The 12,997-nt window shown below is 37.9% G+C and overlaps 1 protein-coding gene across 8 annotated transcripts in view; it reads right to left on the reverse strand.

The window, feature by feature from the left end:
* The window catches only part of ATF6 (activating transcription factor 6), a 196,729-nt gene that overhangs the window by 37,284 nt on the left and 146,448 nt on the right, over window positions 1-12,997 (reverse strand). For 7 of the 8 annotated variants that reach the window (XM_028826690.2, XM_015114031.3, XM_077939534.1 and 4 more), the window contains one exon: window positions 11,941-12,025. In XM_028826690.2, coding sequence (XP_028682523.1) covers window positions 11,941-12,025 — 85 coding nt within the window. Of the gene's footprint in view, window positions 1-8,891; window positions 9,201-11,940; window positions 12,026-12,997 lie in introns of those variants that run through there. The other variant, XM_077939525.1, reaches the window with a different exon arrangement.

The following is a 12,997-nucleotide window of genomic DNA, read 5'->3' on the forward strand; positions in this document are numbered from 1 at the left end:
TGTAAAAGCATCAAGGTGGTGAATGAGAAGTCTAAGGCAATACAACAGACGGAAAGGCACACTAACTTGCAAGGGGGCTGGTAGTATCTAACAAAATGGAAAGAAAAGGAAATTCAGCAGTCAAGAATTACTTGGTGGTATTCTGTTAGAAGAGATACACAAAAATATCCACCAATGCCATCTCTTATTCAAGATGCGTAAATCTCACACTGTCCCTCCCATTTTATCCATTTCTTTGAATGGCAGTACTAGTCTCTCAGTGTTCTGGTCTCAAAATCATGGAATCAGCTTTTCCTTCTCTCTCCTTTGTAGATCATCAGCTGCCAAATGCTATAGATTTTTCCTTTGGAATTTCTTTGGAAATTTTTCCTTTCTTCCCATTCCAAGCTTTGAATCACCTCATCTTGAGATTGTTTCAAAGTATCGATCCTAGCTCGTCTCCTCTCTTCATTTTTTTCTACATACAATTCTCAGCCAGATTAATAATCTCTTAATAGAGTCTTCACTATGTTATTCTGTTTGATAGTTTAAAATTACTTCCTTAATTCATTAATGACCTAAATCATCTGGCTGCATCCCATGCAATAAATAAATATTTATTTCTCTTTTCAACATGAATCCTCTCTGTACTGTCTCTTCCCAGACACTTTGCTCAATTCCAATTTAGCACATGATGGAATGCTGCATCAAGCAGCTGCTGCTTGGCCTTAGCCACTCCTAAGTTGTTGACTCAACACAGCAACTGGCTCATCACTGTGATTCTTTTCTGTGGACTTCATCACTGTGATTCTTTTCTGTGGACTTCTCAATATACTAAAACAAACAAACAAAAAACAACCGATGGCCAGGCACGATGTAATCCCAGCACCTTGGGAGGCCGAGGGCGGACCTCTTAAGGCCAGGAGTTCAAGAGCAGCCTGGCCAACATGGGAAACCCAGTCTCTACTAAAAATACAAAACTTAGCTGGGCATGCTGATGGGTGCCTACAGTCCCAGCTACTCAGGAGACACTTGAACCCAGGAGGCAGAGGTTGCAGTGAGCCAAGATCACACCACTGCACTCCAACCTGGGTGACAGATTGAGACTCTGAAAAAGGAAAAGAAAGGGAAAGGGAAAGGAAAAGGAAAAGGGAAAGGAAAGGGAAGGGAGGGAAAGGAAAGGGAAGGGAGGGAAAGGAAAGGGAAGGGAGGGAAAGGAAAGGGAAGGGAGGGAAAGGAAAGGGAAGGGAGGGAAAGGAAAGGGAAGGGAAATGGAAAGGGTAAGGGAAAGGGAAAGGAAAGGGAAGGAAAAGGAAAGGGAAGCGGAAGGGGAAGGGGAAGCAGAAGGGGAAGGGGAAGTGGAAGGGGAAGGGGAAGCGGAAGGGGAAGGGAAGGGAAAGGAAAGGGAAGCGGAAGGGGAAGGGAAGGGAAAGGGAAGGAAAGGGAAAGGAAAAAGAAATGAAACGAAACGAAATGAAACGAAACCAGCTTATTTAAGCCAAATCTTAGGTTTGTGCAACTTACAGCTAGATGCCTTACACAAATACCTTACACTCTCTTTATCCTTTTATTCTAAATATCCTTGATAGCCCAGTTCAATTTTTATCTCCCAAGGTACCAACTGATGCTAGTGGTCAATATTCTATTATGTATCACGTTCTTCTAATTTTTGATTCTATACCATAGACATTGGGAATTTATATTACCTGGTACCTAACAGATCTCTTAAAAATTAATCAGCATATTGTTTCTGGTTTAGAATTGATCTAAATCATCGTTGTTGGTCCAGGCCTAACTGGTATCTTAGCATCAGTGTGGGGAAGTGAGCTAAAAAGGGATCTAAGGAATTCAGCCAAATTCCACCAAATTCTAAAGATAATTTGATTCATACTCTGCCTCTGTAGGTGATTGCCTTCTCTGTAGAAAACTGCCGAATCAGTTCAGGCCTCAGGTCTCTACAAAGGTAGTACCTATTGAAGTTAGTAGAGTAAATGTGAACTCTCATCTTTTACTTGCCAGTTGCACATAATTAGTGGATCTGTATATACATTTTGAGAGAAAAAAATTATTTTTTCAGGTGAATAGTGTGATGTTTCTCCTTTCCTCAGTAGAAATTCTTAGTATGGGAATTTTACTACTAGTTTTAGTAATGAGCCAAAAGTCAGAGAACTAAAGCTGGGCGCAGTGGCACATGCCTACAGTCCCAGCTACTTAGAGGGCTGAGGTGGGAGGATCACTTGAGTCCAGGAGCTCAGGTTTAGCCTGGGGAATATGACAAGATCCTGTCTCTTAAAAAAAAAGAAAAAAAAGGCCGGGTGCGGTGGCCCATGCCTGTAATCCCAGCACTTTGGGAGGCTGAGGCAGGCGGATCACGAGGTCAGGAGATCAAGACCATCTTGGCTAACACGGTGAAACCCCGTCTCTACTAAAAATATAAAAAATTAGCCAGGCGTGGTGACAGGTGCCTGTAGTCCCAGCTACTTGGGATGCTGAGGCAGGAGAATGGCGTGAACCTGGGAGGCAGAGGTTGCAGTGAGCTGAGACCGCGCCACTGTACTCCAGCCAGGGCAACAGAGTGAGAGACTGTCTCAAAAAATAAAAAATAAATAAAAAAAAAAGAGACAGAAACAGAACTATGATTATGTATTTTTTTTAAATTAAAACATAGTTTTAAGAGAACACTCAACTGTCTGGATGCAATTATATGAAATTGAAATGAAATTAATTACAATGAAAATGCAAGGTAGATAATACTTTTTTTTTTAATAGACAACCTGCAGGCCTTTAAGGAGAAATAAATTGAGAAGAGTAAAAGGAAAAACTCTCAACCTGCTTAGGCAACCAGGCTGCTTGAGCAGAATTAATAGGACAGTTTCCAAATATATTTGCCTTGGGATAGCCGTGTCCAGAAAACTGTGATCATCAAAAGCAGTTATATGAACATTCTTTTATTTTTAAAACCATCACATTTATTTGGTTGGTTTGCATCCTGCCCTTCTGTTACGACCTCTCCAACTAAAAATGTGTGGCGTGTGCTGGCACTAGCATTTGCCACCATTGTTATTGAGCTGTTCTAGATTTTCTTCATATGTGTGGAAATTACTTTGAGATTAAATATAATTACAGTTTAGCCTGGTAGTCATTTGTTCATCTACGTGGGCCCTTAATTCAAGTAACAGGTATAAACAGTTATTTTTATTACACATGTACCACACGAACAGGTACAAGGCACACAGATGGGAACGGAAACAGTAAAAACAAATCAAGGAACATGTTGGTCAAATTATGAAACATATCTGCTGATGGCTTGTTCATAGAATTCATTCCCTTATGAAAGATATCTACACAATTTATCTACCATTAAAAAAACAAATATATCTATCACTAAAAAATCAAACCAAAAAACCCCTCTTCTATGCTCTATCTTGTTCAATTACTTATCACGAGTGCAGAAAGGAAATGAGTAGTTTTACTACAACATAAGTAGAAATAATTTAAAAGTAGGAAATGTTAGCTTACAGTAACTACTAGTAGAACTTTCAAAATCCTTTAAAAAAAAAATCAGTAGCTTTTAATCCATCATCCACTGTTCCACCAACCATGCAATCATTTTTTAAAAATGCCTTTTCAAAAGCATACCTAGCATTGTATTTTTATTTCAATAATCTCCTGTGTGACAACTTCCTCAGACAAAAAAAGACTTTTTCTTGCAGCTTCACTAATCTGTTTTCAACTGTCTTATGAAACAAAGGAATTTAAATAATAAACAGAATGCAAAGTAAAAAACAACAAATTACAAAAATAAAACTGATATGGAGAACACAAATGATGTGACTGGTGATTTCTAAATGGCATTAATTTCACACCCATATCCTACTCTCTTTAGCGATTTCTGAAACTTTTTTCCATGGCCCAAAACCACAAAGTATAATCATAATACATTACAGTTTAAGAACAGACATTGACCTGGAAATGTACTTTACTGTGCTCAAATTGGAAAATCAAATTCATCTTACAAATATCCCCATCCAGCGTATTACATAAACCAGTTGCTCAATAAAATCTGAATTTCTGTCTTCACTTTCTGTCCTTTCCCACCCTCTCCAAAATTTTACAAGCTCCACTTGAGTCAGAGAGAGGGATCATCCACAACTCATTTTTGTTTCCAAGTTATATGTAACTTTTAAACTCAGAAATGACAGAAAATGTATTTTATTCAACTTTCTCAAACTCTTATATGCTCAGAATGAACAACTCTCGTATTAGGGATATCCTCACAATGTCTCTGCTCTTTCAATAAATAGGTATTCAAACTTTTTGTGCCTATATAACTTAAACTCTTCAGATTATACATTATATAATTATAATATAATTTGTCAAATCCGTAAGTTTAATAAGCCAAAGAAATTTATCTCTGGGTCTTGAAGAATCCTATAGAATTATAGTTTCCTATAGGACAACTTTTTGCACAGTTTTATTTATAGAACGATTGCTGAAAAGGAGGCTAATAATTTCAGTTCACTCTGAACTCCAAATCTCAATGTGGTAGAAAAGTAGCCTAGGATATGTTTTAATTACGCTTGCAAAGATTAGACTAATCTGTGCTTGCCAACTATTATTAATCACATAAAATATTATTAAACTAGTAAAATATTTTCAAGTGGTCACAAAGTAATCACCAAATAACATTTACCTTACTTAAATTCTTTTATTCAACAAACATACCTATCAAATTCAAATGACTTTATTATGTTATACTGTTCCCAATGAATCTGTACAACCTTATAGTGTAGGAATGAAGTGGTATAAAACCTATTTTAAATTTTAGAGTCCCAAATATTTTCAATCCTTGCACATCTGTCTTTAATATTGAATTAACAATTTAATTAATTGGAAGATATTTTATACAATGTATGTAAATCTTGGCTCTGCTATATAGTGGTTGTGTAAATGGTATGAATTACTTTCTTGAGGCATTATCTACAAAAAAATAAAGAGAATAAAAGTTGAGTATCCCTAATCCAAAAATCTGAAATGCAAATTCCTCCAAAATCTAAAACCTTTTGAGTGTTGACCTGATGATGCAAGTGGAAAATCCACACCTGACACCTTTATTTTCTGATGGTTCAATGTATACTAACTTTGTTTCATGAGCAAAATTGTTAAACATTGTGTATAAAGGCTGGGCGCGGTGGCTCACGCCTGTAATGCCAGCATTTTGGGAGGCCAAGGCGGGCGGATCACAAGGTCAGGAGATCGAAACCATCCTGGCTAACATGGTGAAATCCTGTCTCTACTAAAAATACAAAAATTAGCTGGACATGGTGGCGGGCACCTCTAGTCCCAGCTACTCGGGAGGCTGAGGCAGGAGAATGGCGTGAACTTGGGAGGCGGAGCTTGTAGTGAGCCAAGATCGTGCCACTGCACTCCAACCTGGGCGACACAGCAAGACTCTGTCTCAAAAAAATAAATAAAAATAAAAATAAAAACAATATCCCTGATGAACATCAATGCAAAAATCTTCCATAAAATACTGGCAAACCGACTCCAGCAGCACATCCAAAAGCTTATTCACCATGATCAAGTGGGCTTCATCCCTGGGATGCATGGCTGGTTCAACATATGCAAATCAATAAACATAATCCAGCATATAAGCAGAACCAAAGACAAAAACCACATGATTATCTCAATAGCTGCAGAAAAGGCCTTTGACAAAATTCAACACCCCTTCATGCTAAAATCTCTCAATAAATTAGGTATTGATGGGACAAATTTCAAAATAATAAGAGCTATTTATGACAAACCCACAGCCAATATCATACTGAATGGGCAAAAACTGGAAGCATTCCCCTTAAAAACTGGCACAAGACAGGGATGCCCTCTCTCACCACTCCTATTCAACATAGTGTTGGAAGTTCTGGCCAGGGCAATCAGGCAGGAGAAAGAAATAAAGGGTATTCAATTAGGAAAAGAGGAAGTCAAATTGTCCCTGTTTGCAGATGACATGATCATATATTTAGAAAACCCCATTGTCTCAGCCCAAAATCTCCTTGAGCTGATAAGCAACTTCAGCAAAGTCTCAGGATACAAAATCAATGTGCAAAAATCACAAGCATTCCTATACACCAATAACAGACAGAGAGCCAAATCATGAGTGAACTCCCATTCACAATTGCTTCAAAGAGAATAAAATACCTAGGAATTCAACTTACAAGGGATGTGAACGACTTCTTCAAGAAGAACTAGAAACCACTGCTCAACGAAATAAAAGAGGACACAAACAAATGGAAGAACATTCCATGCCCATGGATAGGAAAAATCAATATTGTGAAAATGGCCATACTGCCCAAGGTAATTTATAGATTCAATGCCATCCCCATCAACTACCAATGACTTTCTTCACAGAATTAGAAAAAACTACTTTAAAGTTCATATGGAACCAAAAAAGAGCCTGCATTGCCAAGTCAACCCTAAGCCAAAAGAACAAAGCTGGAGGCATCACACTACCTGACTTCAAACTATACTACAAGGCTACAGTAACCAAAACAGCATGGTACTGGTACCAAAACAGAGATAGTGACCAATGGAACAGAACAGAGCCTTCAGAAATAATACCACATATCTATATCCGTCTGATCTTTGACAAACCTGACAAAAACAAGAAATGGGGAAAGGATTCCCTATTTAATAAATGGTGCTGGGAAAACTGGCTAGCCCTATGTAGAAAGCTGAAACTGGATCCCTTCCTTACACCTTATACAAAAATTAATTCAAGATGGATTAGAGACTTAAATGTTAGACCTAAAACCATAAAAACCCTAAAAGAAAACCTAGGCAATACCACTCAGGACACAGGCATGGGCAAGGACTTCATGTGTAAAACACCAAAAGCAATGGCAACAAAAGCCAAAATTGACAAATGGGATCTAATTAAACTAAAGAGCTTCTGCACAGCAAAAGAAACTACCATCAGAGTGAATAGGCAACCTACAGAACGGGAGAAATTTTTTACAATCTACCCATCTGACAAAGGGATAATATCCAGAATCTACAAAGAACTTAAACAAATTTACAAGAAAAAATCAACTCCATCAAAAAGTGGGCATAGGATATGAACAGACACTTCTCAAAAGAAGACATTTATGCAGCCAACAGACACATGACAAAATGCTCATCATCACTCGCCATCAGAGAAATGCAAATCAAAACCACAACGAGATACCATCTCACACCAGTTAGAATGGCGATCATTAAAAAGTCAGGAAACAACAGGTGCTGGAGAGGATGTGAGAAACAGGAACACTTTTACACTGTTGGGACTGTAAACTAGTTCAACCATTGTGGAAGATAGTGTGGCAATTCCTCAAGGATCTAGAACTAGAAATACCATTTGACCCAGCCATCCCATTACTGGGTATATACCCAAAGGATTATAAATCGTGCTGCTATAAAATCACATGCACATATATGTTTATTGCAGCACTATTCACAATAGCAAAGACTTGGAACCAACCCAAATGTCCATCAATGACAGACTGCATTAAGAAAATGTGGCACATATACACCATGGAATACTATGCAGCCATAAAAAAGGATGAGTTCATGTCCTTTGCAGGGACATGGATGCAGCTGGAAACCATCATTCTCAGCAAACTATTGCAAGAACAGAAAACCAAACACCGCATGTTCTCACTCATAGGTGGGAATTGAACAATGAGAACACTTGGACACAGGAAGGGGAATATCACACACTGGGGCTTGTCGTGGGATGGAGGGAGGGGAAGGGATAGCATTAGGAGATATACCTAATGTAAATGATGAGTTAATGGGTGCAGCACACCAACATGGTACATGCATACATATGTAACAAACCTGCACGTTGTGCACATATATCCTAGAACTTAAAGTATAATAATTAAAAAAAAGAAAAAAAATAAGAATTGGGTGGACTAAAAAAAAGAGGGAATAGTTAGCTGTGTAAAATACTAACAGTATTTTACCTACAACCATCTGATCTTTGACAAACCTGACAAAAACAAGAAATGGGGAAAGGATTCCCTATATAAATACTAACGGTATTTTACACAGCTAACTATTAGCTATGTAAGAGGTCAAGTAAGATGACAACGGAGACATGACCTTTGACTTTGCGAGATATTTGTCACTGACTTCCCTTTGCAAGAGCATTTCAGTGGAGTGGAAGGGCAATGGCATTTTATGGAGTGAAATGGCAAAAGCTTGGTAAGGGTGAAAAGAAGACAAAATCGGAGGTAAGGAAGTAGAAGCAGTGAGTGTGAGTGAGTCTTTTGATAGTTCTGCTCTAAAGTGTAACAGAGAAATACGATGTGAAGTCAAAGAAGTCTCCCTATACCAGAGGTAACAGTAATATTAAGACATTTTGGGCTCCGTGCAGTGGCTCATGTCTGTAATCCTAGCACCTTGGAAGGCTGAGGCAGGAGGATCACTTGACTCTAGGAGTTCAAGACCAGCCTGGGCAACACAGGGAGACTCTGTCTCTACAAATAATTTAAAAATTAGCTGGGAGTGGAATGTGCCTGTGTTCAGGAGCTACTCGGGAGGCTGAGGTGGGACAACTGCTTGAGCCCAGGAGGTGGAGGCTGGAGTGAGCCATGGGTCACGCTGCTGTACCTCAGCCTGGGAAACAGAGGGAGTCCCTCCCTTGAGGAAAAAAAAAAAAAAGGACATTTGTATGCTGATGGGAATGACCCAGTAGAGAAGAAGGAACTGTATAAAAGAGGAATGGTATAAATGCAGAGTAAAGTCTTTGAGTATTGTGAGAGGTGCTAGGAGTCAGGGTCCAAAAGGAAGAAATTACCTTAGAAGTTGGCGATGATGTTTTAAGCACAATGGCAATGATGATTATTGCAGTAAAACAGCAGCTAACCCCAAAATGGGCACTATTTAAAGCTTTTTTATTCATTTCACATCAACTCTTAGAAGAAGGTATTACTAATATCTTATTTTACAGATGAGGAAGCTGAGGTACAGAAAAGTTAATTAACTTGCCCAATGATACATATCTAGCAAGTAGCAAAGCAGGGATTTAGAACCCAATGGAAGAGACTTTTCTTTCAGTGCAACAAGAGGGAAGGCAGAGTTTGTGGGTGTAGATGCAGCTGGGTCGGTGGTAGTGGAAACATGACGTAGCTCTTGCATGATGACATCTGTTTTCTCAGTGTAGTATTTGGTGAGTTCATCAGCTGATGGGGTGGGGAGAGAGGATGTTGGAGTTTCGACAACAGGAGGTGAGAAATTCTTTTTTTCAGAGAGGGAAAGTGATTTTACTAGCAATGACTGGCAATATTAAATATCCCTTTGAAATTAATGGTCATAAATTTGAAGTGAATCTACTTGTTCTCACTGAACGATACTTTCTAGCAATTTTCAGCTGCTTGAGACCAGGCATAGAGAGGAGAGCCGGGTTTACCTAGAGAGCAGTTTTTCCAAGAAAGTGGAACCTAAGAAGAAAGGAGCCAGGAAGTAAGGGGTGTTCACAAGAGAGTGGTGACAGTACAGGACCATGGAATTTAAGCTGGGTAAGGAGGAATGTATGGCCATTAAGGATGTGATGGGCACAGAAAAGAAGTGGCAGGGTCAAAGGACTTTAGACTTGTGAGGTAAGAGAGTAGTTGGAGTGTGAGTTTTAAAGTAAGAGAGTAAGTAACAGTCAAGAGTGGGATGCCTGAAAAGGAGATTTCAAAGGGAGTGCTGCTATTGACGATGATAAGGTCTAGATTATGACCATGTGGATGGGAGGCTGAGGTGGCGCAGAATAAAAGATGACTGGATCCAAAAAGGCTAGAGTACTAATGACTCCTCTATGCGGATGCTGAAGTTAGACAGCAGGATGACAGAGGCAGTGGAAGAGTCGTCAGTGGAGTAGATGACAGCAACAAATAAGGGTAAGAGGAGTAAAGTGTGATGTGACAGATTTGCAAGATGTTAAGGGGACTGAAGGAGAAAGAAGGAGAAATAATTTGAAAGTTGTAGTGGGAAGCAAGGATACCACCGACCCTGCTGCAGACTTTGAGGTACATGAGGAAGGGGAAAAAATCAGGCTCTAATTTAAGAAGTAAAGAGACTGTTCAGAGAAAAGGCTGAGGATGTAGCAAGGTACTTGAAACATGGTATATATTCAATCAATATTTCTTGAATTTGAATCTTAATTTTTTAATAGGAGCTTATCCTAAAAAGGGAAGTTTTTTTAAAAAAGACTATTTACAAGGAGTCTGAAACAGATTAAAAAGACAATGTTCCTCTAATGACTAGATTTTCCAAATCCATGAAAGGCTCCTCTTCAAAAATCAGTCACCTTGCCAAGATAAACATAGTCAAACAGCATCTTGTTGGCTTTGGCTTAATATAAATAGATAGCTCACTGTTATAAAATAAGACCAGGAATTCTCTTGCATAAGAACCCAATATCAGAAGAACAAAATTCAGTGAATTCTGCCTTGATAAAACTCAGAAAACAGCCTTTCTGAGCATAAGCTGACCCTTTAGTCTATTATAGTTTAGGCAGAGAAACTTAGGTACCTACAGGTTGAGAATAAGTGAGACTTCCTAAATACATTCTTTGGAATGTAATAAAATGCACTTTGGAATATATTCTTCTTCAGGTAGTAATACAATTATTCCATGAGTAACTTGAGAGGTATGTCTTTATTGAAGAAAGAGATGTTCTTCTCAATGTTATCATTTTTCTTAAACTTGTTCTGAATGTCTTTGTAGGGCTAAGTAAATATTGTAATTTTTTATGCTTTAACAAAAAACCCATTTATGTTTACGTCTATAAAGTTACTTCCTAAGCATTTCTAATAAGCTGTCTATATACAGCTCATGAAATTCTATAGTCCTCTATGGTCTTAAAATGTATGATGAATATTACTTTTCCCCTAAAGACTAAATTTTATTGAAACTTATCTGGAATCTCCCCAAAATTCTAGTGTTTTGTTTTATAATTGTATTTGAAGGTTTAATTATTATTTATCAATCAAAATGGGAACTGGTTCAACTGCAGGTTAGTTCAAAGGGCTTTTCGTTTTCGTCTTCTTCATATACTATGAGGTTTTTGCTACCAGACAGAAAATGTACTAGTACCTCCATTATGTGAGATACACGAACTTGAAAAAGATGGCCAACTCTCTGATTTTCAATATGATGTGTCAGAGAAAGCAATGAGTCAATAACACACACTGTGCTCATTTATAATCCATAGCTGGTAATGGGAGTGAGTTATTTCTCTTCTCCATGAAGAATCAAGCTGGAAGTAATATCTGCTTCATTAGATTTCTTAGTACCTCACATATTACTTATGTGACTTTCTCTTTGGAGTACAGTGATTTTTGGGCTTGTCTTTTTTTCCTTCTAAACTATAAGCTGGTATACTATGCCTTAACATCTGTGCATTATATTATTATTTGTATTTTGCTTAATGTCCAGTGCTAGTAATAGAACAAAATACAACAGTAATACTATCAATATCAAACTCGTCGGTATTATCAACTAAACATAAATAAGCCAGGCTTCTGTGGCAAGGTCTAGGATGATATCAACATTTAGGTAACACAGGAAACTGCTTTGAGTTCCAAAAATCTGATTTACAAATTCACTGTCAGAACACAGCAGTGGCTTCTTACACTACATTTATGACTAGAAAGGTCCCAGATGCAAGTCTGTAGAGGAGTCAAGATGCTAGCTTTTCCAATTCTGTAAGTAAAAGAGAGATACTTTTTCTTTTAGGGATGTAGTGATTTTTAAAAAAAGAATAATGGATTTTAAAAATAATATTTTTGTGAAAACAGTGGAGAAATGTTTCAGAAATAATGTATGGATATATACTCATTTAACTGAACATTTTAAATGTCTTTGAACTAATGAAGAGAATCTTGGTTAAACAAAGAAATCTCATGTTGTTCATAAACCAGAATTTCAACTTACCATTTATGTTTATTGCTGGTAACACAATTGACATTTTTGGTCTTGTGGTCTTGTTATGGGTGGTAGCTGGTAACAGCAGGTGATCCTAAAATTAACAAAGAACAATCTGTTATATATAACAACTGGCTTAGTCCTAGAACAGGTCAAATTCAGGGTTTCTAAGAGGCCAATATTTCATTGAGATGATGAAAAATTATAGTTTTTATTTGAAGTTGGCTTAGACCTAATTACACACCATCTTAGAATCATTCATTCATTAATGTAATACACATTTACAGAGTGTCTACCATTGTCAGGCACTATGCAGTGATCTTGGAAAACTCTTAGGTTTCTATAACACATATGCTGTAGCATACTATAAAGAATACTGATCAAGCAGTCAAGACAAGGGATTTTAATTCTAATTCTGCCACTAAATAGCTGTATCATCTGGACAAGACGATCTATCCTTTCTGTGTTTCAGTTTCCAGTCCTGCAAAATGATGGGGGCTAGACTAGATAATGTCACAAGATACTGAAAGTATCTATCCACTAAACAACATTTTCAAACTTTTTTTTTAAAGGCAATAAACTCTTTTTCCCATCAAAATTCTTATCCCGGGAATTTTCTACTTGTAGAAGAAAGGAACTATCAACATGTAGAAGAAAGATTCTGAGTGAAGCAGGGCCAAGCCCTAGAGCCTTGCCTGCTTAAAGCAGCCTCCTCTTCTCCCTTTGAAGTCACCAGAGCATTAGACATTTATTTGCAAGTGACAGGTGCATGCTAAAGAAGATGTGCAGTTTTTGCCCTTAAAAAGCATAGTGGCTGGGTGCGGTGGCTCACCCCTGTAATCCCAGCACTTTGGGAGGCCAAGGCGGGCAGAACAAAGAGTTAAAAAATTACAAATACATGCCTAGCACAATTGTATAGTCCTACATTGTGTAGGGCATCTGAGGTTTCTAATTTCCAGCACACAAGTACTAAAAGTAAGAATGAGCCAAGAGAAGTTTGGCTTCAGAAAAGGCAGAGTGTAAGTGTTTTGAAAATGTATATACATCTGTAGGCATTCTAAGGCTG

The sequence above is a fragment of the Macaca mulatta genome, chromosome 1, assembly GCF_049350105.2.
Source record: "Macaca mulatta isolate MMU2019108-1 chromosome 1, T2T-MMU8v2.0, whole genome shotgun sequence".
Lineage (NCBI taxonomy): Eukaryota > Metazoa > Chordata > Mammalia > Primates > Cercopithecidae > Macaca > Macaca mulatta.